This window comes from Emys orbicularis, chromosome 14 (genome assembly GCF_028017835.1).
Source record: "Emys orbicularis isolate rEmyOrb1 chromosome 14, rEmyOrb1.hap1, whole genome shotgun sequence".
Classification (NCBI taxonomy): Eukaryota; Metazoa; Chordata; order Testudines; family Emydidae; genus Emys; species Emys orbicularis.
The window spans coordinates 28,254,322-28,278,854 of NC_088696.1; the positions used below are offsets into that span (position 1 = coordinate 28,254,322).

Here is a 24,533-nt window from a genome sequence, read left to right on the forward strand (position 1 = left end):
ACAACCCCACCAATAGTTTACTGGTTTTGGAATTACCGTACCACCTTTTAGGTTGGTTGCTGTTTAGTGTCTGGGACTAGCCTTTAAAAGAAATAGTACTGGCATTTGAGGGGGGAAAGATCGGAAACAACTGAATCTCCAAACACATTGTCAAAACAAGTCCCTGCAAATCCCTGTTCAGTCTCCTGTCCCATTTTTCATAGTTCAGCTAACCAAATAGCAAGTTTGCTTTTGGAATTTTGTTCCCAATAGTACTGACTGTACCATTCTGTCCCTTTCATGAGCGTTGGGCAGAGATCTGTGCTGCTATCTCTTTCAGATTATAGACTCTCCCTCATAAACCTTGTGACAGTTACTGCAGCACAGCAGTCAGTGGCTATCTGTAGAAGATGTATCCATACTAAGATTTTCAGGGTGCGTTCATGTTCCTAATAAATAAGGGAACCCATCACAGTATAAGAACATGGACAGAGTGCAGTCATTTTTTTCAAAATGTACTAACCAGAATGAATCCCACTTCATGGAAAGTGTTTTCTTCTTTGAGTGCTTGCTCATGTCAGGTGTGTGCACTGCGTGCACTATTGCTGGAGATTTTTCCCTTAGTGGTATCAGTTGGGCCGGCTCTAGCACCCTCTGGAGCTACATGCTTATGTGCCAGTATAAGGGGCACTGCCGGCCCCACACCTTCTCAGTTCCTTCTTACCGCCCGCTCTCTTCCAATCCCACCAACCCCAATGGGGCACCTATCAGCTCTGGCGTTTGGAAGCAGGAGGGAACAGGGTGCGTCGGGCACCCTCCTGGCACCATGTAGGGGCAAGCCCTACCTGATCCCAGTGTCCTGATCTCTGGCATGCCACTTGTCTCCGGCACCCTGCCACCATATGGAGGAAGAAGTGGGTACTGCTCCACCCTGGGTGCCAAGAGAAGAATCATCTTCAGAGAATGTATTGGCGTGTCCTCTCACCACGAGTGGTCCCATCACTCGGAGGTCACCAGATTCATCTTCCAAAAGTGGGGGCCTCCCCAGGTGGACTTGTTCGCCACCAGGCAGAACAGAAAATGTCATCATTTTTCTTAGCTGCGCGGGCGTGGCCCGAGCTCCCTCTCTTGATGCCTTCCTGATCTCATGGGCAGACCACCTACTGCCTTTCCCCCAACTCCCATGGTTCACAAGGTTCTTCTAAAAAATCAAACAGGACAAGGTAAGAGTTATCCTGATAGCACCAGCATGGCCACGCCAGCATTGGTTTGGCACACTCCTGGATCTCTCGGTGGCAGCCCCACTCTCGCTCCCACTCAATCTGGACCTGATTTCACAAGACCATGGCTGGTTACTTCACCCGAACCTCGCCTCCCTGCACCTAACTGCATGGATGCTGCATGGCTGAACAGGCCTGCTCAGAACAGGTTCAGCAGGTCTTGCTAGGTAGTAGAAAGCCTTCCACCAGGGCTATGTACTTGGCCAAGTGGAAACATTTCACTTGTTGGGCTTCCGAACGTGATCTCTCTCCATCTCGATCTTCCCTTAAGTCTATCTTGGACTATTTGCTGCACCTAAAACAACAGGGCCTGGCCCTGTCATCTATTAAGGTGTATTTGGCAGCCATCTCAGCCTTCCAGCCCCCAGTGAATGGCAGATCAGTGTTCTCCCACGAAATAACGGTCCGGTTTCTCAAAGGGTTGGAAAGACTCTGTCCTCAGGTTCGCGAACAGACCTCCTCCCCCATGGGACTTAAACCTGGTCCTGTCGAAGCTCATGTGTCTCTCCCCTCCCCTCTTCCCCCTCCTCCCCCCCCCCCACCACGAGCCATTAGCATTGTGCTCCCTGCTATTTATCTCCTGGAAGGTTGCCTTCTTGGTGGCGATCACCTTGGCCAGAAGGGTCTCTGAGAACCTTACATGCATCAGAACCTTACATGGTGTTCTTCAAGGACAAGGCCCAACTGCGCCCCCATCTGGCCTTCCTGCCAAGAGCAGTGTCACAATTCCATAACAACCAGGTCACATTCCTACCTGTCGTCTTCCCAAAACCTCACAAGAACTCTGAGGAACGACGGCTTCATTCACTGGATGTTAGGTGGGCCCTGACCTTTTAATTTGAGAGAACTAAACCCTTCCGCAAATCCACGCAACTCCTTGTAGCAATAGCAGAAAGGATGAGAGGGCTACCTGCGTCAACCCAAAGGATCTCATCCTGGATAACCACCTGTATTCCGGCTTGCTACGATCAGGTGAACGTCTTGCCTCCAGCCATCATAACTGCTCATTCCACAAGAGCCCAAGCTTCGACAGCAGCATTTCTTGTGGAGGTCCCAATCCAGAGCACCTACAGAGCCGCGACCTGGTCTTCGGTGCATAACTTCATGTTCCACTACGCCATGACCCAACAGGCCCGAGACAACGTCAGTTTTGGAAGAGCAGGGTTGCCATCAACACGTCCATAAACTCCGAGCCCACCTCCTAGTGTACTGCTTGTGAGTCATCTAGCATGGAAAGAGCAAGCACTCGAAGAAGGAAAAACAATTACTAACCTTCTGTAACTGTTGTTCTTCAAGATATGTTGCTCATGTACACTCCATGACCCACCCTACTACCGCTCCAGAGCGCACTTGAGCTGGCCCAGCGGATACCACTAAGGGAAAAATGCTCCACAGTGATGCATGAGGCGCTTACACGCCTAGCACGGAATGGACATGAGCAATGCATCTCGAAGAATAGTAGTTACGGAAGGATAGTAACTTAGATTTTTACTTAGATTTAATGCATCACTGATTATTTGCAAAGTCTTGTTCCCTGGCATCTGTGTCTTTAAACGATCAGCTGCAGGCTTCATTCTCCTTTTGCTTTTAAGTCAATATCTTTAAAAATTAGCAAGACTTGAGTGAACAGGACTAGGAAAAATACTGAAAACTTGGAGGTAATAGACAAGAAATGGTGCTAGGAGTTGTCCACGAGACTGAAGTGGAATTTCTTTTTGTGTTCACAGTCAAACTGTCTGCCAAATGAGGTTATTGTGCAGGTTTTTGAGAAGAATATCTAAAAGGAGAACCATTACTAAGATTTATTATTGTATATTATGGCAGCACATAGTGTACTCAAAATCTGGACCCCAGTGTGCTAGGCACCGTGAATACACACAGTAAGACACAGTCCCTGCCCCAAAGAACTTAATATCTAAATAGATATGAGAGAGAGAAGAAGTATTATTCCTGTTTTACAGATGGGGAGCAGAGGTACAGAGCAATTAAGTGACTTGCCCAAAAACATGCAAGAAATCTGAGGTAGAGCTGGGAATTGAACCCAGATCACCTGAGTCCCAGGCCTGTGCCTTAACCACAAATGGAAGAATACTCAGGGATGTCCCTTATGCCCATGGCTGGAATTCCCATTAATGTCATCAGGAGTTCCATGTGCTGAACATGCATACAATAATTATCTGTGATTTTTGTGGTACACCAGAGAGCTTAATTTGACTGTACTTAGAGAATGTTTTGCAGCCAAATTCTAACTCTGCCTACAAGAACAGACAGCATATTAACTGAAACCAAATCTGTGCAGGGATTGAGGTCTGGAGTTTGCTATATTCAGTCCTGAATCTGTGCCAAATACTTGTCTTTTAGCCCAAGGGACCAAGTAGGCTGATAATTTGCAGTTCTTCACATATGACCATGGCTAGAAACCAAGACTGTATACCAATGGAAAGCTTTCCAACTGTTTACAACACTTGTTTTTGTCCCAGTAGGTTGCAAGATTCTGAATCTTAAAATTGTCATTTGGATTATCCATCTTACTTGTTGTATGATTTTAATGGTGGTCACTGTTACATAAATAACTCGAGATAGAGACCCCGGAAAGCTATGAATTCCAGTTTTCAAATGGCCTACAACTTCACAATAATGGGCTTGATCCCGCGGTCTGGTGAGCATCTTGCCCCTGATCCAGCAACACATTTAGCATGTGCTTAACTTTGAGCATGTGAATAGACCCATTAAAGACAAAGGACGCATGCTTAAAGTTTAAGCATATGCTTAGTGCCTTGCCGGATCGATGACAGGATGGTCAGAGCATTGCAGGATCAAGCCCAATGTGAGGAAGATTGTTGCCTTCTAACAATGCTTGTTTGGCAGATCAGTGCAAATGCTTTCCGGACCAGTAAACTTTTCCAAACAGTGGTCCAGAACCGGTGATCAAAATAATATCACCACTCCCCACCCCCATTTGCTGTGAAGTTTTAATTGGAGCGATCCTGGATTTGTTGTTGATTTTAATAGTAGGATAACATTTTATTTCATTCTGGAAAAGAAATTCAGAATGTAATTTATTGTGTCCAGGTGTTTGGGCCCACCATCTTAGAGTATCTGACTATCTATGAAACATCTCAGTTTAGTTGGCAAGCTATCCATGTTGTTGTTTTGTAAAATGAACTTTGTACAATCACAGTGTTGCATACTTAATCTGAACACAATTCAGAAGGCCCAGGACAAGATTGTGAAAAGAGATTTAGTGATTTTGATAGCCACAGTTTTTCAGTGTCCAACTGAGATGCTTTTAAAGGGCCCCTGATATTCAATGTGTAGGGATTCAGCAACCTTTACATCTCTTTCAGATGTCTCAAACTGGGCGTGCGGAATCAGTAATTGCTTTTGGAAATCTTGGCCCTTATGTCCAGAGTGTTTCTAAATGATATATACAGTGTGAAAATGAATTCAGTGAAAGTCATTGAGATGGAGTGCAACTTTTGTTAATGGGCTAAACATCTTTTGCATTAAAATGACTGTATTCATTTTGAAAATTCTAAACAGGATGGGGATTTGGGAACTAGATAAAATTTCCCCAGGGTTTTTCACAAAGACAGATCTTCATGAGAGTGTTCAAATTCCATCTTAGCAGGATTTTCCTCTGGTCTTAACATCTTCTGAACTTAATATGGCTTTGATTTTCCTCTTGAGACTTTTATGGTTTGTTGCTTGGTCTTTACAATTAGAAGTTCAGATCTAGTCGTGCTTCTTTGATATGATATCACCATGTATTTTGGAACATAATTATTGGGATGGCAAATTATAAAATTAGCATTCAATATCTGTACTTATAATATTGTTCTTAATGTTCTGGCAGAAGAGCATTTTATAGTCCTTTTGGTGTGTGGGGAGATAACTTTCTCTCTAATGTGGATATTATAAAACTTAACTAATAATGTTTCCCTTCATTCCATAGGCCATTAAGAGTCCAATTCATTATGTACTGTAGGCCTTTTGAGAACTGACAGCTGCACTATAATTATCTTCACATGGATATTTGTAATTGGACTTGAAACTTGATAATTGAACTAATGTGTTGTGATCCATGAGGTTTTATGTTGAGCTCTCTGAATATAATTGTACTTCTGAAATGCCAACCCCTTTTTTCTGCTATCTGCTCTGTCTCATGAAGGTTGGTTTTGTCAGAGGATGGTTACACAATTCTAAACATTCAAGAAAGTCAGTTATCAGGAGTAAAAGCAGGGTTTTTTAGACTGAATGCTGTGTGGTTACCAAATGATGCTCTTTCAAATCCCAAATATAAGCATTTCAAAAATGATAAATGAATATAAAAAATTGATCTTGCAGTAAAGAAACCTACTATCTGTAATGCTGGCAAATCCAGACTACAAACAAACTTCTAAATAAGACATTTGTACTTTTCTCTGTGAGACGGAAAGGGAAAGAATTGATACAAATGTTTCTCTTAATCTATTTTTAACACTTAAGTGTTCCTTGACTATTACTTTAAATACCCAATTTTCTCTCACATTCCCTACTTTTTTCTTTTCTTTTCTTTTTTTTTTTTTTTTTTGGCTATCTTTCCACATATTCCTCTTGTCAGGAGGGTGAAGGGTTGTTAAGTATTTCTGCATTCAAGACTCAGCCCCACACTTGTGCTCATTAGTAGCGCTCAAATCTGACCTGGAAAAATGACAGAAGAAGGCACGTGGCCTCTGGGGCTGGGGGTTATGTTTTTGAATTAGTCCTTAACCTTGATCTTGTAACTTGTTGGTTTTTTGCTACATTTGTCACCATTTTGCTACCATTGGTGCAACTCCAGCTGTGGGAGCAACTCCAGCAGAGGGAGGAGGAGATGAGTTCTAATGTAGATCAGGTACTGTTGCTTTTACCAGCCTTTTTAGAGCAAATCTATATAAAAATCTCAGCAGCGGGTGGCACCTTGTCTACACTAGAGCTCCCACCATTGCTACCACGGCTGGATTTGCACCAATGGGAAATTTTAAGAAAAAGCTCACCGTAGACAAGGTCCTAATGTTTGATAACTCCTTCAGAAGACCCAGACACACGTCCCCTCATCCATGTCTTTCACAGCTATGTTTTAATAGTCACTTATGAAATTGGATGGCTGTTCTGGTTCAGGGTCAAACAGATTGTTTACCTTTTACTTTCTCTTCCCCAGGGCACCCCTCTATTTAATTAATTTGGAGGGGAAAATACTCCTAGTCTGGTATCCAGAATCTCTGGTTACTTACTAGACCTAAGGCAGACAAGCAGATCTGAGACCTGGAAATACCAGGAAGTACTGTCCCTCTCAGTTTGTGCCAATTAGCATTCCTTAGAAACAAAAGATTAGTACCCTGAACGAGGACTTCTTCAATCAAAATGTGCTCTGAATGGAATGAATGCATATTTGAATGTCAGTTTCTGTTGCTTTTGTTTACTAAACACATTAGACTTTCTTAATGTTCTCAACTACTACCAGCCAGTATCTTATCAGCGAGTCATTAATTGTGTGTGAGAAATGTTTGACGGCACCATGTATGATAGAGCTATATTAACTATACACTTTGTAATAATTCCAAAGCAAACACTTTCTGAAAATCCTGTTAACCATTACTCTTGTAAACATACTTTTGTAATCAAGCTGCCTTGTCCATAAAATATAATGAGGTGAAAAATACACAGCAGTTAATACGTTCTCACCTTGGAAACCCAGCTGTAGTGAGACACAAGCATATTCTGGGTATGGCATATACCAACTCTTAAAACAGTTTAAAAAGGCATTCGTTTTTCTCTTATAAGAAGGAATTTTATAGCCTAATTTTTCTTACATCATAGTAGCAATCTCAGTATGTAATTTCAGTAGGTATCTCAACACATAAACAGAAAGCCATCTGAAAATAATTTATATTGACACACAGCCCAACCTCCAAATTCTTTATCTTTGCTGGCATAATGAAAGCTGGTTGAAAAATGAGGAAACAACTTTGTGAAAAATTTTCACGTTTTTTCCTTTTCATAGCAGTCAAAATGAACTGGGTTTTTTTGTGAATTTTTACACCATATTTTTGAATGAAAATTAATATAATTGTTTTCATATTTGGAAACCATTTCAGTAAGTATTTTGGTAAAAAAAAATGTACAATTTTGCAAAAATGAAAATTTTTTATAATGGCAATTTTTCACAAAACGTTTGTTTTATTGGGGGCATGGGGAAATGCCATTTTTGGATAGAAAAACTTTTCATGCAAAAAACTTTGACCAGCTCAAGGGATATTATTTTCCCTGCCTCAGGCAGTTTCTAAAATTGTGGTTTGTATGGCAGGGAATTCAATTTTTTTTGGTAATTGGACCTGCAGAGTTCTATGGGGCTGTGAGGTTTCTTGAGCATTTTTGATTGTGCGCCAGAAGAGGGAAGAAGTTAACTGGTTGTACCATACTATTATCCTTGGTTCTTGACAAGTTTCTTCAGGAGGGGACAATTTCGCTGTGCGTGGAATGTAAAGCTGTGTCAACATCTGTAGATAGCTATTCAAGGGATTTAAAGTCTGATAACAATCAGCAGAACAGGCTGCATGAGTGAGCATAAATTGCCCGGTTATCATGGCCTTTACATGAAGATGAAAATTCTCCTTGGAGAAAAATGTAAGGCATGTTTGGAAGACCTGTACAGGCCTTATCGTGATGGGCCTAGTGCCAATAATTCGGGAGAGAAGTGAGCCCCACAATAGCTACCCTAGAGACAGGGCCGTGGGGAAACAGCTTCAGTCATAGTTCAAGGCTGATGTCCTGCTGACAACTCATTCTGAGTCTTCAGTCCCACAAGGTCACCTCAGGAATTTGAATGATTCTGAGGATCTCCTTTTTGTGAAGGAGGTACTATCAAGCAATCAGGAGGCAGAGAGGTCTGTTTGCTAGAGGCAGCTCAACCAGAAACTTGCCAGGGCAATAAAGTTGGTGGTTGAGTGGGCTGGTTTGCCCATAGGAGAGCTGTCAATGTACAAGAATTACAAGACCCCAAATAAGGAGCATGAGTAAATGAATCCCTTAATAAAAATGTTGGTGGTGATATCTAAGAGACCGGGGTTAAGAGTGCAAGGAAGTGGATTAGGTTACATAAGCGTACTTCTAATCTTGATTGACTGGTTCATGCCCGTCTGAAGGGTGTTTTCATTGAGCTCCCGATTGCAAAGAAGTTCTTATCCTCATGGAGGGAATTAGATATTGAAACTTGGGGAACTTGACAAAATACTAAAGGCAGCAACACAATAGAAAAGCACAATTTTAATGGGACTGTTGTGCAGTATGTTAAAATGCCTGGTGGCTGGATAGACTGAAGTAATTTGGGATAATTCAAACCCATTTGGTTGAGAGTTGCAAAATTTTCTGACCTGATATGGGTGCAGATATATTGCTGGCTCAGAGAGTACATGTTGTGCCTGTATTACAGCTGGCCTGCCTTGACAAGGCCTGGAAGTACTTCCTAAAATGTTGAGCAAGGGGTTTGTTGGGAAAGACCAAGACAGTGGAAGAGGAAAAATAGGGACCACGTTTCGGTTGTGTGGGGGTTAGGCAGCCCTCACCAACAGAAAAAAAAATCATTTAAAAAGCCAATGAAAGTACAGAACTTCTGTCTTTGCATGTTCCAGAGTAAAATGAGAGGGGTTAACAAGCAAATGGTACAAGCATATAGGATATTGGAACAAAAAAGGGGGATTAGGTTGTTGGGGACAAATGTGTGCGCGTTCACCAAATTAAAATTGGCAGTACATGAAAAGTTACCTGTGCTGGTTATCCGTATCCAAGGAAGGGAGAGCGTAGTGGCAGAATACTTGTTGGGGAATGAAACAATAAGGTCTCTGTTCAGCAAAACACTTAAATATGTGCTTAAATCCCATTAAAATTAAGGATGTACTTAAGAACTTTGTTAAATAGAGATGGCTTGGTCAATCAGGATCTGTGTGCATAGTATGAGGCCTTCCAGAAGTTAGTTTAGGAAGGGAGTATTCCAGTGATGGCTGTCTTGTTGTTGTTGTTTTTTTTTGTCAGCTGCAATAAAAACTTCAGCCTGTGAAGCCTTCTGTCAGATGCTGCTCTTTCTGTTAAGAGACTTTCCAGTAGGTTTGGGTAAGTTTCAAGACATGATGAAAGTGTGAGAGGAGAGGGTGGGTGAGTTTATCAGTCAGTCAGTCATTCCCTGATGCAGACTTTCAGGCATCGGTTCTTGTCAAAAGGATGGAAACAAGCCACCAACACAGCTTATGACAACCCTTATACCTTTGGGGAGGAAATACAAGAGAGATTTCTGTGGAAGGAATGGACAAGCTGCCAAATTCCGCTCTATTTCTACCAATGTAAGGGCTTGATCCTAAGCGTTGAAGTCAGTGGGAGCAGGAGCAGACCCTAAATCTGGAGTAATTCCACTGACTTTTGTAAAGTTGCAGAGGTGGTAAATCAGGGCAGAATTTGGATCTTCTACATTAGACCTTTCAGGCTAGAAGAGGTAGAGCCTCAGCTACTGTAAATCATTTCCCTTAACCATAGTTTCAAAGTTTCCCTGCATGTTACACTGAAAGGAATATGTCTGTTAACTGCAAAATATTCAGAGTGTGCAGGAGATTAGTATTTGACTGTCTCTTTTAACGCTGGCTAGATAAAGAGGCATGTATACTACATCAGGTTAAACTGATGTGTCTGCTAGCGCTCACCTGGGCGTACTTTGAGGCTACATTTCTAAGGGTTTGAACCCTAAGTGAATCCTATAGGATTTAAGATTTTATTGAATGCAAGAACTAAGTCTCCATCTTCTTCAGAACCAGTTTTGTTATATTTAACAAAGGCGCCTGGAAAAGGCGTAGTTCTGGGATAGGTCTCGGGTCAGAGAGACTGGTAGATAATTTATTAGATGTGTATTCAGTGGGACCTTTAAAGCCTGCTGGGCTTGATACACTTTGATCCTAGAATGGTGTCCATGACAGGACTGGCTGGTACTGATATAAATAAATAATAAATGTGGGTTAGTTCACTCAGAGAATTGTCTCCATCTCAAGTAATGAGCAAAGTAGTAGATCTCTTACTCAGCTTGGCAATAGCTAGGTAGTATGGAGTAAGGACATTTGTGTAAGGTTAATGAGGGCTGACTGGTTTGGATAAATTTGAGCTGAGTTGCAACACCAAATGCAAAAGGGGCTATGTTCCACCCAGACATCAAGTAAGAAGAATGGGGATTCACTAGTCCTCCTGCATGAGACAAATGGATGATTTGAATTTGGTAGTGCTGCTTCTGATCGGCCTCTGTTCAGTAAAGCACTTAAGCATGTGCTTAAGTCCTGTTTACGTCAATGGCACTTACTGTAAAGCACAAACGTACGTGTTTTTCTGAATACGGATGGACTTAATCTCCTACTTAAATAAATGCTTGCCTGAACTGGAGCTATGGAGAGGAATTCTGAATTGCCCCTACCCTTGCAATTTCTTACGCTGCCTTAATTGAATGATGAAACATTGTTTTTTATCCCACCTATTATGAGACCTGCGTAATGGTGATGGTAACCTAAAGAGAGCAATATATTCAGATAGGCCTGAATCTGAACCCCAGATCTCAGCTATTCTGAACTTTGGGTAAATTCAGATCCAATTCTAAATGTTGTGACGCAGGTCTATCTCTGTAGTGGGTTGACCGAAAACACCCTCATTGTTTTGAGAAATGTAGATCAATCTGATTCTAGATCTCTAAAACTCACCAATAATGTGTTCTATGGAATCTCTAGATATCAAAAGGGAATCACAGGAAGCAACCATCGTCCTGAGGCCAGGATTGGTTATCTATCATGTGCTGTGGAAATTGGGGATATGGGTCTGCTTTATTGAAAAAAAAATAAGGAAATACTTGTTTGGGTCGTGCAAACTCTGTTTTCCATTGCTATATAAATAATATTTTATACCTTAGCTGTATTTATGACAATAGAGAGAAACTGGTAGGGGAAACTGCTAGTTAAACAGCTTGTGGTGTGTGTTTGGAAAATGTGAATAAACTATGTGTTTTTTCTAAGGGTGTTTTGGTCTATTCTGTCCCATTTCATAACATGTATGCTATTTGAACGTAAGGAATATGGAAGAAAAGGGTCATATACTTGAAACACTTCTTTTATAGCTTTCACTTGATGTCCTGAGATGGGCTGTATTTATCTGTAAATCCAGCAGGGAAACGTGGCTAAGGATATGTCCATTTGAAAAACAGAAGACTTGATTCAATGAAGCTCGGTACTTCTTCAAGGCGCTGAGCACCCTTAACTCCCTTTTGAATTCAGTGAGATTTGAGGGTGCCTTGGCACCTGATTGGTCCAGAATGGTTAAATTCGTCAGTACCAAAGGAATTGGTTCTTTACCTGTTTTTACAATATTATTTTTCTGGTTGTGTTTCAATCCCAATTGTAGGACATTACAAGCTTGCTTCATACCATCTATGAGGTAGTTGATGCATCAGTAAACCACTCCCCTAGTTCCAGTAAAACTCTGCGAGTGAAGCTTACTGTGGCACCTGATGGAAGTCAGAAGAAAAAGAGTATCTTACTAAACCCTGCTGGTAAGCACATGCCATATGCCCTATGAATTACTGCCAAAACATTTCCCCTCAAAGATTTCAGTTCACATTTCCTAGTAGAAAAACCAGTTATAGGGACACTTGAATCAGAACAACTGATTCTGGGCATGTTGTAATTTCTAACTGCCCATTGGAGGCCTCAGCTATGGATGTTCTAACTTAGGAGTCTGTGTTTGAAATTCATTGTTTCATTTGGTTTGATTATTTCTGATTCACAGTAGTTACAGACTACAAGCTACATGAAGGTTTTGTCTACACTAGAAAGTTGTACCACTTTAACTATACCAATATAGTTAAAGTGGTACAATCCTCGTAGTGTGGACACAGTTTTATCGGTATACAGGTGCTTTATACCAATATATCTATTCCTGTATGGGAAGAGGAATAACTATACCAGTATAAAGCAGCTTTATATCAGTATAATTGCATCCACACTATGCTTTGGCTGATATAAATATGTTGGTTTTTAAAAAATCACACCTCAACCAAAATAGTTATACCTGCACAGCTTTCAAGGCTAGGTCTACACTACCGGGGGGGGGGGGGGGAGGGTCGACCTAAGATACGCAACTTCAGCTACGTGAATAGCGTAGCTGAAGTTGCGTATTTTAGGTCGACTTACCTGGCTGTGAGGACGGCGGCGAGTCGGCCGCTGCCGCTCCCCCGTCGACTCCGCTTCCGCCTCTCGCCACAGTGGATTTCCGGAGTCGACGGCAGAGCCATCGGGGATCAATTTTATCACATCTACACTAGACGCGATAAATCGATCCCCGATAGATCGATCGCTACCCGCCGATCCGGCGAGTAGTGAAGACGTGCCCCAAGTTTAGTCCAGGCCTTAGGAAGCCAACTGGAGAAAAGAGAGAACTACATCACTGCACCTTTAATGCATGCTATACAATATGTAGAATCTGTTTAGCCCTTCCAATTAATCAATAAATACTTGCTAATGATACAGTCGTGGCTGATGTATATTGATCAGTTTAAGTACAAATATTGGACAAATACTGTCATCAGATGCACAAGGGTGACTCTCTTAGCCCTCTGAGGGCAATAGATTCTGCCTATAATGTGTTACTCGAACGGTCTTGCACATTAAAGAATTACCAGGGCTTGCCAACACAAAAGTTGCACTGCTTTAACTATACCAGCGTAGTGCAGTGGCAGTTATACCAGGATAAAGATACTTCTACCAATATAGCTATTCGAATACAGGAAGGGGAATAAGCTATATCAGTATAAGACACCTTTCTAGTAGTATAACTTCTCCATGCTAGGGGCTGTATCAATATAACCACACTCTTCACCAAAACAGTTATATCAGTGCAAAAACTTTGGGTACACCAGGCCCCAGAGTATGATCTTGATTTGAACTAATAAAGTAAAATTTTCAAAAGCACCTTAAGTGACTGAGAAGCCTAAATCCCATTGACTTTCAGTGGGACCGTAGGTACTTTTGAAAATGTTCCCCAAGGAACCTAAGTGATTTGGGCACCCAGCTACCATTGAAAATGGACAGGACTTAGGCTCCTAAGTCATTTTGTCATATTTGAAGGTTTTACCCATAATGAGGTATTATGGATTGGTGCAAACAGCAAGCCAATAATGAATATCTATGCCCTGCTGCACATTTGCCAGACAGAATAATATCAATAATATGAAATAACTTTCCTTTTTGGGGGTGCAGATTTGCAGAGCTCTAGGCACAGAGCTGAGAGCAAAGCCAGTGAAGAACTGAGAAGCTCTGAAAAGAAGCAACGGGCTTCTCTCAGGTAAGTGGAATGAACTCGTCATCTACTCAAAGGAAAGAATTGCTGAGCTGGCAATGGGCCAACCTCAAAAGGCTCAGCTGCTGATATTTTAGTCAGAGGAATCATGGGAATTTGCACCTTGAAACAAACAGCAAATTCCATGGGATTACTACTGAAGTAGGCTTTCCTGTGGCACCCCTGGCTGCTAGTGCCAGAGTCCATATCCAGGAAAGCCTAGGAAGCTAGCTTTAGTGAAAGATGTTATTTATGTCTCTAGTTTCTAGCCATACAAGCTTTGCTTTACCATCTCCTACCTCTGAGAACCCATTGGAAGGTTTGGGTGAACATTTCACTTAAAAAAGCACCAATTGAGCATCTCAATGAAAGATGTCTTTGCTTGTGTTTGGGCAAAACCATACATTAGCCCTCTCCCCCCCCCCCCTTTGCAGTTTCCACCCCTCTCCTACCACGGTCTGTTTTTCTTTTCCCTTTGTGCTATCCAGCTATTCCACAGAATCCTTGGGCAGGGACCCTGTTCTCTTGCATGTCTTCTGTTATCACCATGCATTCCAGTGGTGCTTTATACAAAATGAGAAAGAACCTTAAATAGAGAAATTAACATTGAATATTGATTGCTTTGGAGCCTTATCTCCCTTCAGGTTTACTTAGGGCTCATTAAGAAACATGATTCCATTAGACCAAGGAAAGATGGGTGATGATATTTTAAAACCCCACCACCAATCCTAGGTGCTCTTTTAATGGATCGTGGTCACTAGGGTTGTCAGCAGGGATTGATCCCTTGGGTACATTAGCACCCAGGCCCAGATCCTCGAAGGTATTTACGTGTCTAACTCCCATTGCTTTCAGTAGGAGATAAGTGCCTAAATACCTTGGGGCTCTGGGCTCAAAAGCTCACGCCCCTACTACTTGAGTTAACGGAGTAAGTTTATTAGCTGCAGCTAAGTAGCAAGCTCTTACGCACCATGTGGGCCAGCCACTGGACCGACACATTCATTTCTATTCCTATACATATAAAAGTGCCTTTTCCAGGCACTGGCCTCATAAGCAGATTCTAAAAACACTGGTTTCAAAGAACAACAAGAAAACCGAACCACCATAACAGCAAAAGATCAACCAGCTGTCTGAGGTGAGGAAAAACTCCCATGCACTTAACCAGCATATCACATGTTCAGGTGTTTGAGCACTGAGGATGGCTGACCGCATTAGTTCACACAGAGGTACTGAAGATAAATACAGTTTTTCCTTCCCTTTCCAGTCTGCCCAGAAGGACCCATGCCTCCCTTCAGCTTCTTCAGCTGAGTGGGCTTGGGTCTTAGTTTAATTTCCTCCTTTCAACTCCACCAGAAGAAGGCTTTCCTCCAGTGGGCAGACGGCTTCCAACCTATCTCTACTCTGCTTCCAGTCCTACCTCTTCATTAACAAACACTACCAGTTCTAGTCCTTGCTAACACCTTGTACCACATCCTGGCCTGAGCTCCGAACCCGGCCTGCCCCTCTTCTGCTACCCTCCAGTCTAAGAAAAGCAGATGGGAACTGGCAGTAGAGAAGGGGAAAGGCTCCCAGCAGAAGGAAGGGAGGAGAGGGGTTCTTAGCAGAGGGGCAGGCAGAGTTATTCCCTCTAAGGCTTTGTCTTCACTACCCGCCGATCCGGCGGGTAGCAATCGGTTTTTCGGGGATCGACTTACCGCGTCTAGTCAAGACGCGGTAAAATCGATCCCTGATCGCTCTGCCGTCGACTCCGGAAATCCACCTCGGCAGGAGGCGGCAGCGGAGGCGGCGGCAGCGCGGCAGCGGTCGACTTTCCCGCGTCCTCACCGCTAGGTAAGCCGACCTAAAATACGCAACTTCAGCTACGGTATTCACGTAGCTGAAGTTGCGTATCTTAGGTCGGAACCCCGCTGCAGTGTAGACCTAGCCTAAGAGACTCCCAACCCATCCTGCCTCCCAGCAGCCAGAAATAATTCCTCCTCCTTGCCACACAGTCCCCTTGTGAACCCCTAGCCCCTTAGGAAATTAGCCAGTCACTGGTTAACATTCACCCACAGATTAGCAAGATTCCCAAGGGTTGATGCTTTCATTGTAAATCTTCAAGGAAAATTAGCGCGGGGGTGGGGAGATTTGTTTTTTGTTTTTAAGTCTCAAGATGCCCTTCACCACTTGAAAAAAAAATCTGTCTATTGTTTTTTTGTGGATTCCTGCCTGTGTGACTCAGGGTGCATCCATTTCCAATGAAGTACAGACACAGTAGTTTCTTTTATGCACAGCTGCAGGTACGGTTGCAGCCTTCTAGAGATAAGATAAAACAGACCTATTTGAAGTCTCTCCCTGAAGGAATGGAATGCACAATATTAGTTTGGATGCCAGTCTAGAATAGGCCTTGTTCCTCTGAAAATGTCTAGTCATGTCATTGGCAAGGTTAGCAAAGAGAAGCATGTATTTGCCCCATTTCACATCTTCCACCTGCCTTATAGACAAATGCTGCACTGAACATCAGAATATGTGATAGTCAGTTGAGACAGATCTGTCAAGGGCAGATTTCAAAGTGTATCTTACTTATTTTATTTATACAGTGAACAAAAATGCTCCCCTTGCAATTCAGTGTAGAAGTGTTATTTCCATTGTTCAAATGGGTAATAAACAAAAAACTTATAATCCTGTAATTTTCATATCTCCTAATATAGATCCACTGCTTTGGACAAATCCTCTCTATGGTCACTGTATATGTTTGGGTTAGTATGAAGTTGTCTTAACATTCAAGCTAGGGCAAAAGGGAACGTTAGTTGGGGCTGACATGTCATCGACACAATAGTAGTGATTGTTTCTTTGGCTGCAATTAAAAAAAAAAAGTTCTAGTTCTGTGCTTCCTTGACTTCAGGAGTATTTTTCTCAAGGGGATGTACTTCGTTCAACAAATATGCCAGCAGGGGGAGTGTTCAGGTTCATTAGGGTGGTGGTGGAGTGGGAGGCAAAAAGCAACTGGGACTCCCTTCTGAGTATTTCTGTTGAATACTCAGAAATACTCCAGAGCAGTGGATCCAGATTCAGAGATCAAAATTACAGGCAAGAAAACAAATTCTGCCTTTTTACCTGGGACTCCATACCAATTGTTTTTAGCACAAAGGCTCTCTCTGGGCACTTGGTTGATTACTTGAGCAGGCAGTTCAGGGTGGAATTTCTCCACCCCCCCTTGCAAATACAAGTCCACATTATTTGCTTAGTAATTTGAATGTATTTGCATGAAGAGACATCTTAGCTGACTTAAGATGTAGAGCCCATAACCTGTTCAAAAGCTGTTTCTTCATCTGAATTGAACAAGGTGCTGCTTCTGAATAGGACAGGGCTGTATTCTGAATGTCAACTACTCCCATTTGAAACCAGCAGTCATACTTGCACCAAATGTGTTTTCTATGGAGCAGATTCTCAGCTCTGCTCCCTTTTTACCCCTCTGCCACAGGATGCAGATGGTCCCTTGGGTACCATTGCTAGCAGGCTCATTTTAGAGCCTTCCTAGGCAATTCTAACCAGTAACCAGGGCTAAGCAGAGCATCAGGCAGCCAACACTGAATTCCTGAGGGCAGGTCTTCACTACGGGGGGGGTCGATTTAAGATACGCAAATTCAGCTACGCGAATAGCGTAGCTGAATTCGACGTATCGCAGCCGACTTACCCCGCTGTAGGGACGGCGGCAAAATCGACCTCTGCGGCTTCCCGTCGACGGCGCTTACTCCCACCTCCGCTGGTGGAGTAAGAGCGTCGATTTGGGGATCGATTGTCGCGTCCCGTCGAGACGCGATAAATTGATCCCCGAGAGGTCGATTTCTACCCGCCGATTCAGGCGGGTAGTGTAGACCTAGCCTGAGAATCCCCTTCCTTCGCTACACCCTGCCAAATGTGGACACAGCAAAGAATCTGGCCCTTGTGTCTGTTGCAGGAATAAGCCCCAAGTTTCTGTGCACCTTGGCCAAATGGCTAAGCGTGTGAAAGTCTTCCTCACGCTCATCAGTGGCAAGGGGATGAATGTGTGGGGGCTCTCCTTTGGAGTTGCAATGAAATAATGTGTGAGAGGCATATATTTTCATGATTTCAGTCTCCTGGGAATTACAGGCAAGATTCTATTAATATTCAAGATGAAGCTGATAGGGATGTCCCTGCCTGTCAGGTGGGAAAAGTATTCTGGGGGTGGGATTTCATATGTTGGAAGCTATGGGCTAGAGCTTCTACCTGTAGTGCTAATGCAAGTATTCAGATCAAGTATCCAGATTTATGATTGGTTTACCCAGCATCTCTCTCGTAATAATAATAGCACTGACAGCGAGAACACCATTAGCAGGCAACTTCATGGTTTGGTTGTGTTAATGCCATCCCATTTCTGTTGCTGTTTATACTTGCTTTTGGGCAACAGGGAAAATACTTATATAAAACAAGGCTTTGAAATATCTTTCCCCTCTTCCACAGATACAGTCTCCATTGGTACCTATTGGCTTTTTCTCCTCATCCTCTTCACCCAGACCTGTTTAAGCAATTTAGCCCTGGCTTGTTTAAATGTCATGTTCTCTCAGACCGCAGCTTTCAGGAAATGTCCTTTGCAGTTTCCTGACCTACACATTCGTGCTGCTGTATCCCCCGTTCTGTTATATAATAGCAGGACTGCTCGTCGTAATAGTGCTTCAGAGTTTCAGAAAAGGGTTTCACATACTGTTCAAAGACATTAGCAAATGTCTCTTTCTCAGACACACACATTCTTACATCCTGCAGAAGATTAGAATCAAGTGTTTGATGCCTGAATGCTTCCATGTATGTGCAAAGGAGCAGGCAGGGGATGGATGCCAGAAACCCCAGTGGTCAGAAATACTTGAAGTTCTCTTTGGCGGTGGAGCACATCTCTCATCAACGTGTAATTGCTTCACTGTGTATATTTGCATTGTTGAATGTCATCTTACATGTAAGAAAGCTGTTAGAATTCAGGGCTGTGATGGTACTAGCATAATTTTTCTCCATTGTCTCAGTGAGGGATGGAATTCATTACAGTACCAAAAAAACTGGTTCCCAGGTAGTTCCATTTTAGACAGTTTTATACAATGCTGCTGATTGTGCTGGACCAGAAACAGTTATTCCTACGCTGTATGAACCATACAGTGTCTTCAATGCATGCATGCTACTTCCATTGATCTCCACGAGCTGTGGCAGATCAGCAGCAATATATGGCACTCGTATGCCAAATCATAGCTGCTGAAGCTCTTTGATTTGTGTTCCTACAAGTTAAACTGCCATAGTTGTAGAATTCCACAAAGATCCAGATGAGGTTTGTATGGTGTATGGGCTGATTAGTTATCAAAAGCAGAAAAAGCCTGGTAGTGTCCTGTTCCAGCTCTTTTTGACACGCTAGTGCAGTGGCTTCTGTCACTTCCAGGGTGTAAAGGTGACTTCAGCACCATATTCCAAACCTTTAAAGTTTCACAGCTTTCCAGGCAGGCAGTGTCACATGCAAGAATATTTGCATATACACCTCTACCCCGATATAACGCTGTCCTCGGGAGCCAAAAAATCTTACCGCGTTATAGGTGAAACCGCGTTATATCGAATTTGCTTTGATCCGCTGGAGCACGCATTCCCCCCTCACCCCCCCACCTGGAGCGCTGCTTTACCGCGTTGTATCCGAATTCGTGTTATATCGGGTCGCGTTATATCGGGGTAGAGGTGTATTAAAGCAATGTAAACTTAACCCTCCAAATGAATCTGACACCCTGTGATAGATTGGGGATTTTTATCGAGGTGACTCTCTAGGAGATCCCTACTGAGACACCAACCTCACACAGGGCGCAATCCTGTAGACTGCAAGGTGCTGAAAGATAAAGCTTAACTGCTGTGCTGAACTGGGGCCTGAGCACTCAACACCATGCAGGACTGAGCCCTTATTTTGGAGCCAGCCTGAAATCCTGGCCTCCCACTGATAGAAGTAGGGTTTCACGGAGGTGTAAAGGAAAGCAAAATCCATCCCACGGTCTCAGAGATGGAAGTGCCGCCCTGAATGATAATCCGTGATTTCATGAAAAAAGTGTTTTCCTCATCCCATTTGTTGCAATAGAGAAATTGTTCACATCTGGACATGGTGAATGAAACTGTTCAGCATTGTTGGCTACAGTATTGTAAACCCCTGCTTGATTTTTTTCCCCCCTCATAAACAAATGGTATTTCAGATATTCATTCTCAGGAAATAGTTCTGCTATAAATAAAGTTGCAAAGCTGAGCAGGAAAAGGAGTCGGGATTATGAAGCCAGAGGTTGATCTGACTTTATTAAACGTATTTTGGCAAAAAGCAATGCATTATCTCAGATTTTTTCCACTGACACCTTCTCCCCCAGTTTCTCTCTAGTAAATACACCTGCGTACTTCCCTGAAGCAGAACCACATGAACATTTAGACCATTTATCTAACACCAAACTCATTCCAATGCCTCCCTGCAGAGCGGGGAGCAGCCATGTCAAACAGCAGCCTTTCCTTGGCATGCCCAGATTAGCGAATGTATTGAATGGTTTGGCCCAGCTACAGACTCTACGCAGTATGTAATAAACCCTCATGGTGTTTTTATCTGCTTTTGCGTGAAGCAGATTTGAAAGTATCCTTTTTTGCAACATCATGGACTCAATGTAGAGGAGGGAAAGGAGAGTCGATGCAGGGCTGTATAGTTAGCCCATGGGAAATCCAGAACGTCAGACATTCGTTGCAAGTAACTCCTATCATTTCAAAGTGTCCATGACCTTTTGGATTCGAGGTGGCAGTAACAATTTGAAGAAGTTTTGCTGAATTTTCATTTTGCTTCCTGCTCACAGATATCACCCCAGTGACAACACTCCTGAGCAAAGCGGGTGCTATCGCCATTGCGTGGATGAGAACATTGAAAGGAGAAACCACTATTTGGATCTTGCAGGAATAGAAAACTATACATCGAAATTTGGGCCAGGTAATATAGGAATTGATTTTTCAGACTTTTGTCCCAGTTCTGTCTTCAGCTACACGGGGTGAATTGGGCCCACTGAATTTAGAAATGAGCATGTTGTGTGATTGATCCATAGCTATTTACTGGAGATGGGCTTGGAGAGCAGTGTTCAGATCCAGTTTATTAGGACTGGGGCAAAATCAGGGCTAGGCTTTGATGATGCAGGCCACATCTGAACTGGAACCAGAAAATAGTTGCTTTCAGATTTTGGCGTCCAATCCAGAACCAAAACCCCCAGATTCAAAGGGGTTTGGACTGCAGTTTTGCCCTGCCTCTGTATTTTACTGTATCAGATGACATCATTTTGATATAATCTAGACTGATGTCCAAGAAGGAGAGTTTGTTAAAATAGAGTAAGTGTCAGGGCTGGGGCATGGGTAGCGTGTCCTAAGGGATGGCATTGGGTGCAAGCCAAGAGTCCAGGGCCAAGGAGCCAATTACCAAGAATCAGGCCAAGTTGGAACACTAGGAGATCAGAATCAAGAGACAAATCAGAGGACAGGGATCAAGAGTCAGTTGTCAAGAATCTAGGGAGGCCACTTGTCCAGGTTTGAACTGGACAGTCTTCTTTTGGGGTGTCCCCTGTCTGGTTTTGTCCGGTATTGGTCAAGGGATGCCATTTTTAAGAGCATGCCACTCTGCCCCCTACAATGTGACCTTGAACACACCATGTGTGCAAGGTCACGCCAACGGGGGCAGAGTGGCATGCACTTAGAGATGATGCCCCCCCATGTGGCATGACCTCACATGCTAGGTCACCCGGCAGAGGTGGGGTCACACAAGTGGAGGCAGGCCCATGCCGTTCCCAGAAGTACTGGAATGTTTGGAAATCTGGGAACATGTGAGTGACCACCCTACAGGAGTCAGGACACAAGGAGGTCAGGATCAGAAGGCCAGAACAGGTAAAGACCAGAGCAGCAGTCCATGGCAGCGTGAAGCCGAGTTGTACAGCCATCGTCCTGTTCTCTCCTCTGGGCTTCAGCCCTTATTTAAGCCAATCAGGAACCATGGCAGTCACCCAATCAGAGCATAGGGATGGGGCTTGTGCTTAGTTCAGGTTCCTGGATCTGTGGTCCCAGCTGCTGTCTGTGAGATTGCCAGGTGGAGGATTGGAGTCTCAACACCCACAGGGCCTGACAGTAAGGCCTTCTTTAAAAAAAAAAAAATTCATTTGATAGTATTTAATAATAGGACTCAGGGCCGGCTCTAGGATTTTTGCCGCCCCAAGCAGAAACAATTTCCCCCTCCCCCCCCCGTTTTTTTCTTACCCCACCCCCGGCCCCGCCTCAGCTCCACCCCTTCCCCAAATCCCCAGCCCTGCCTCCTCCCCCCAGGCTCTCAAGCCTAGGAGGGAGGGGGAGAAGCGGCGCGCGCGCCGCGGCCACTCAGAGTCTCCCCCTCCCTCCCAGGCTCTCAAACCTGGGAGGAAGGGTGAGCAGCGGCGCGTGAATCAGCTGTTTTGCGCGCCGCGGCCGCTCGGGATCTCCCCCTTCCTCCGAGGTTTGAGAGCCTGGGAGGGAGGGGGAGCAGCGGCGCGCGAGCGGCAGCAGCGGAGGTGAGCTAGGGCGGCCGGGGCACATTTTTAGGGGCGGCATGGCCGGCGCCAGAATGCCGCCCCTAAAAATGTGCCGCCCCAAGCACCAGCTTGTTTTGCTGGTGCCTAGAGCCGGCCCTGATAGGACTGTGACAGGGTCCTCTGGCTCCTGCCTCCGCTTTGGTTCACAAACTGCTCAGAGACCCTTGTGCTGGTCAAACATCTTGTGTAGCTTATTTACACCACCTTCACACTATATACAGCTCTGCTCCAAGTGTCCTAGGGAGTCCCCAGCTCCTGTAACAAGCAGCAAAGGGTAATCTCTCTCTCCTCCCCCTGTTGCCTGCTTTTCCCCCTTCTACTTCCTTCCTGTGCCTATTTGTAGCCTCTGCCTAATGGCTTAATTAGCTTGCCAGTTCTGCTCCCCCCCACAAATTAGGCACAGCTCTGTTTAACCAGCTCCATTCTGCATTGTTTGATTGGAGCTGCCGTGACAAGAGTGCTGGCTCAACCGTTCTTGCCTAGCACTCTGTCACAAGGACTTTTAAAACTTTTTCTAAACAGCTACGGGTATAATTACGTTCACTTCCCAAGGAAAATTCTACTCTGCCAATAAACTTAACCCTGCCAAGTGCATGCTGCTAATTAAAATTTGAAATATTAGATAACTAACTCTGTTTGTTCCTTTCTAGGATCTCCTCCAGCAGCTCAGAAATATGACCCACCAAATAGAGTTGTGAATCAGACTAGATCCCGCTCTCATGAACCTGAAATCTTCCATGCCCACCACAGGAAATCTCAAGTGGTGGACCCCAGCCACATCAATTTGGCTGATGCCTCATACGCCAAGATTGCAGAAATACAACAAAGGCTGCGCAATCAGGACTCAAACAAGCACTTTGTTAGGTCTCCCAAGGTCCAGAGCAAAAATGTAGCCTCTGTTCACCCTGGAAGGGCAGTAAGGAATAAACCTCTTCAAGGTGCATCCATGCCGATGGCTTCCCCAACTGCACGGGTGGGCCAGAATCTTCCTTACCTCCCCATGCAGTCCCAGCAGGCTCACAAGAAACATAAGCAGAGGGCAAAGGAGAATCATCAAATGTGCAAAACCTTCCATTCTCCGGGGACAGTTTTGGAAAAAGAGCAGGTGAGAGACCTGCCCACAGTCATTTTATATGAAGGCCAAGTTGGACAAATGATCCAGAGACACGAACACCATCACCACCATGAGCATCACCACCACTATCATCACTTCTACCAGACATAAAACTGATCCCACCAACATCCTCCAGGAATCCCCCCATATGAAGGAAACGCCTTCCTGTGACTTCAGACTAAGGCATTATTATGATTAATATTATTGTTACTCCATTAATATTCAGCTAGCGTATATTTTAGAAATTATATGAAACCATTGAAACTGACACTATTTATATGTTGTGAAACTGCATAGCTTACTTAACAACTTGTTGATATTGGTTTTTAAGTGGCTTGTAAAACAACAAACAGCCATAGCTTTCAGAGCTGTGATTTAATGCAGGTCATCAACGCACTTCCTTTACAAGTACTTCCTTCATTGTATTAGAAAAAGATACTTCAAACAACACTGCAGACATCTAGCTTACCAGTCTGCCATATGTCGGCTTATTGCACACAAGCCTTTTATCAGGGGAGCAATGTTCGAAGGTTTGGACTCCAGAAATACTCAGAATAACAGAAAATACAAACAGCTGCTACCTCTAGTATTATTCAAATTTTCTTTTCTTTTTATTGATTGTAATGTGCTACAAGGGGATTTTAATATACTGCATTCATGTAGCCTGTTTGTGTTGTAATTTCACATCTTTTCAAGCTATCTTAATAATTACAAGGAAATATTAGCTATATTTGTCAACAGAGCTACATTTTACAACTGATACTTTCTTTTTCCCTTCAAGGTTCTTTACTGACTCAAGTCCAGTCTGTTAGATATTGAGTAATATTTAAATATACTTCCTTTTTTCTTTTATTTACTCTCCATTCTGCATTGGGAAACCATCTGAGAGGAAAGAAAAGAGGTGGATGTTAACCATCACTAAACCTTAATGCTTGGGCCATAACTAACATTCATTGTTTTGTTTTGTTTTGAATCCACAATTCTTTGTTTTGAGAAAGAATTGGAGGAAAATATACTTTCTCACTTTAAATGTTGGCAAATATATATAAAAATATAAATAGATAAATATATATATATACACACACTCTCAGGTACATTTTCTTGTGTTTTAGAAATCTGTGGTTTGAATATTAACATTATTTTTTTCTTACAACAGTGACTTTTTAGGTATGTTATAAAACACATACCCCATGGCATTTTCTTGGGTGC

At 43.4% G+C, this 24,533-nt stretch overlaps 1 protein-coding gene across 1 annotated transcript in view; it reads left to right on the forward strand.

Moving 5' to 3' along the window:
- The window catches only part of NKD1 (NKD inhibitor of WNT signaling pathway 1), a 152,587-nt gene extending 129,152 nt beyond the window's left edge, over positions 1-23,435 (forward strand). Inside the window, exons 7-10 of the mRNA XM_065416828.1 lie at positions 11,700-11,847; positions 13,553-13,637; positions 20,468-20,598; positions 22,861-23,435. Coding sequence (XP_065272900.1) covers positions 11,700-11,847; positions 13,553-13,637; positions 20,468-20,598; positions 22,861-23,435 — 939 coding nt within the window. The remainder of the gene's footprint in view (positions 1-11,699; positions 11,848-13,552; positions 13,638-20,467; positions 20,599-22,860) is intronic.
- The last annotated feature ends 1,098 nt before the right edge of the window (positions 23,436-24,533 follow it).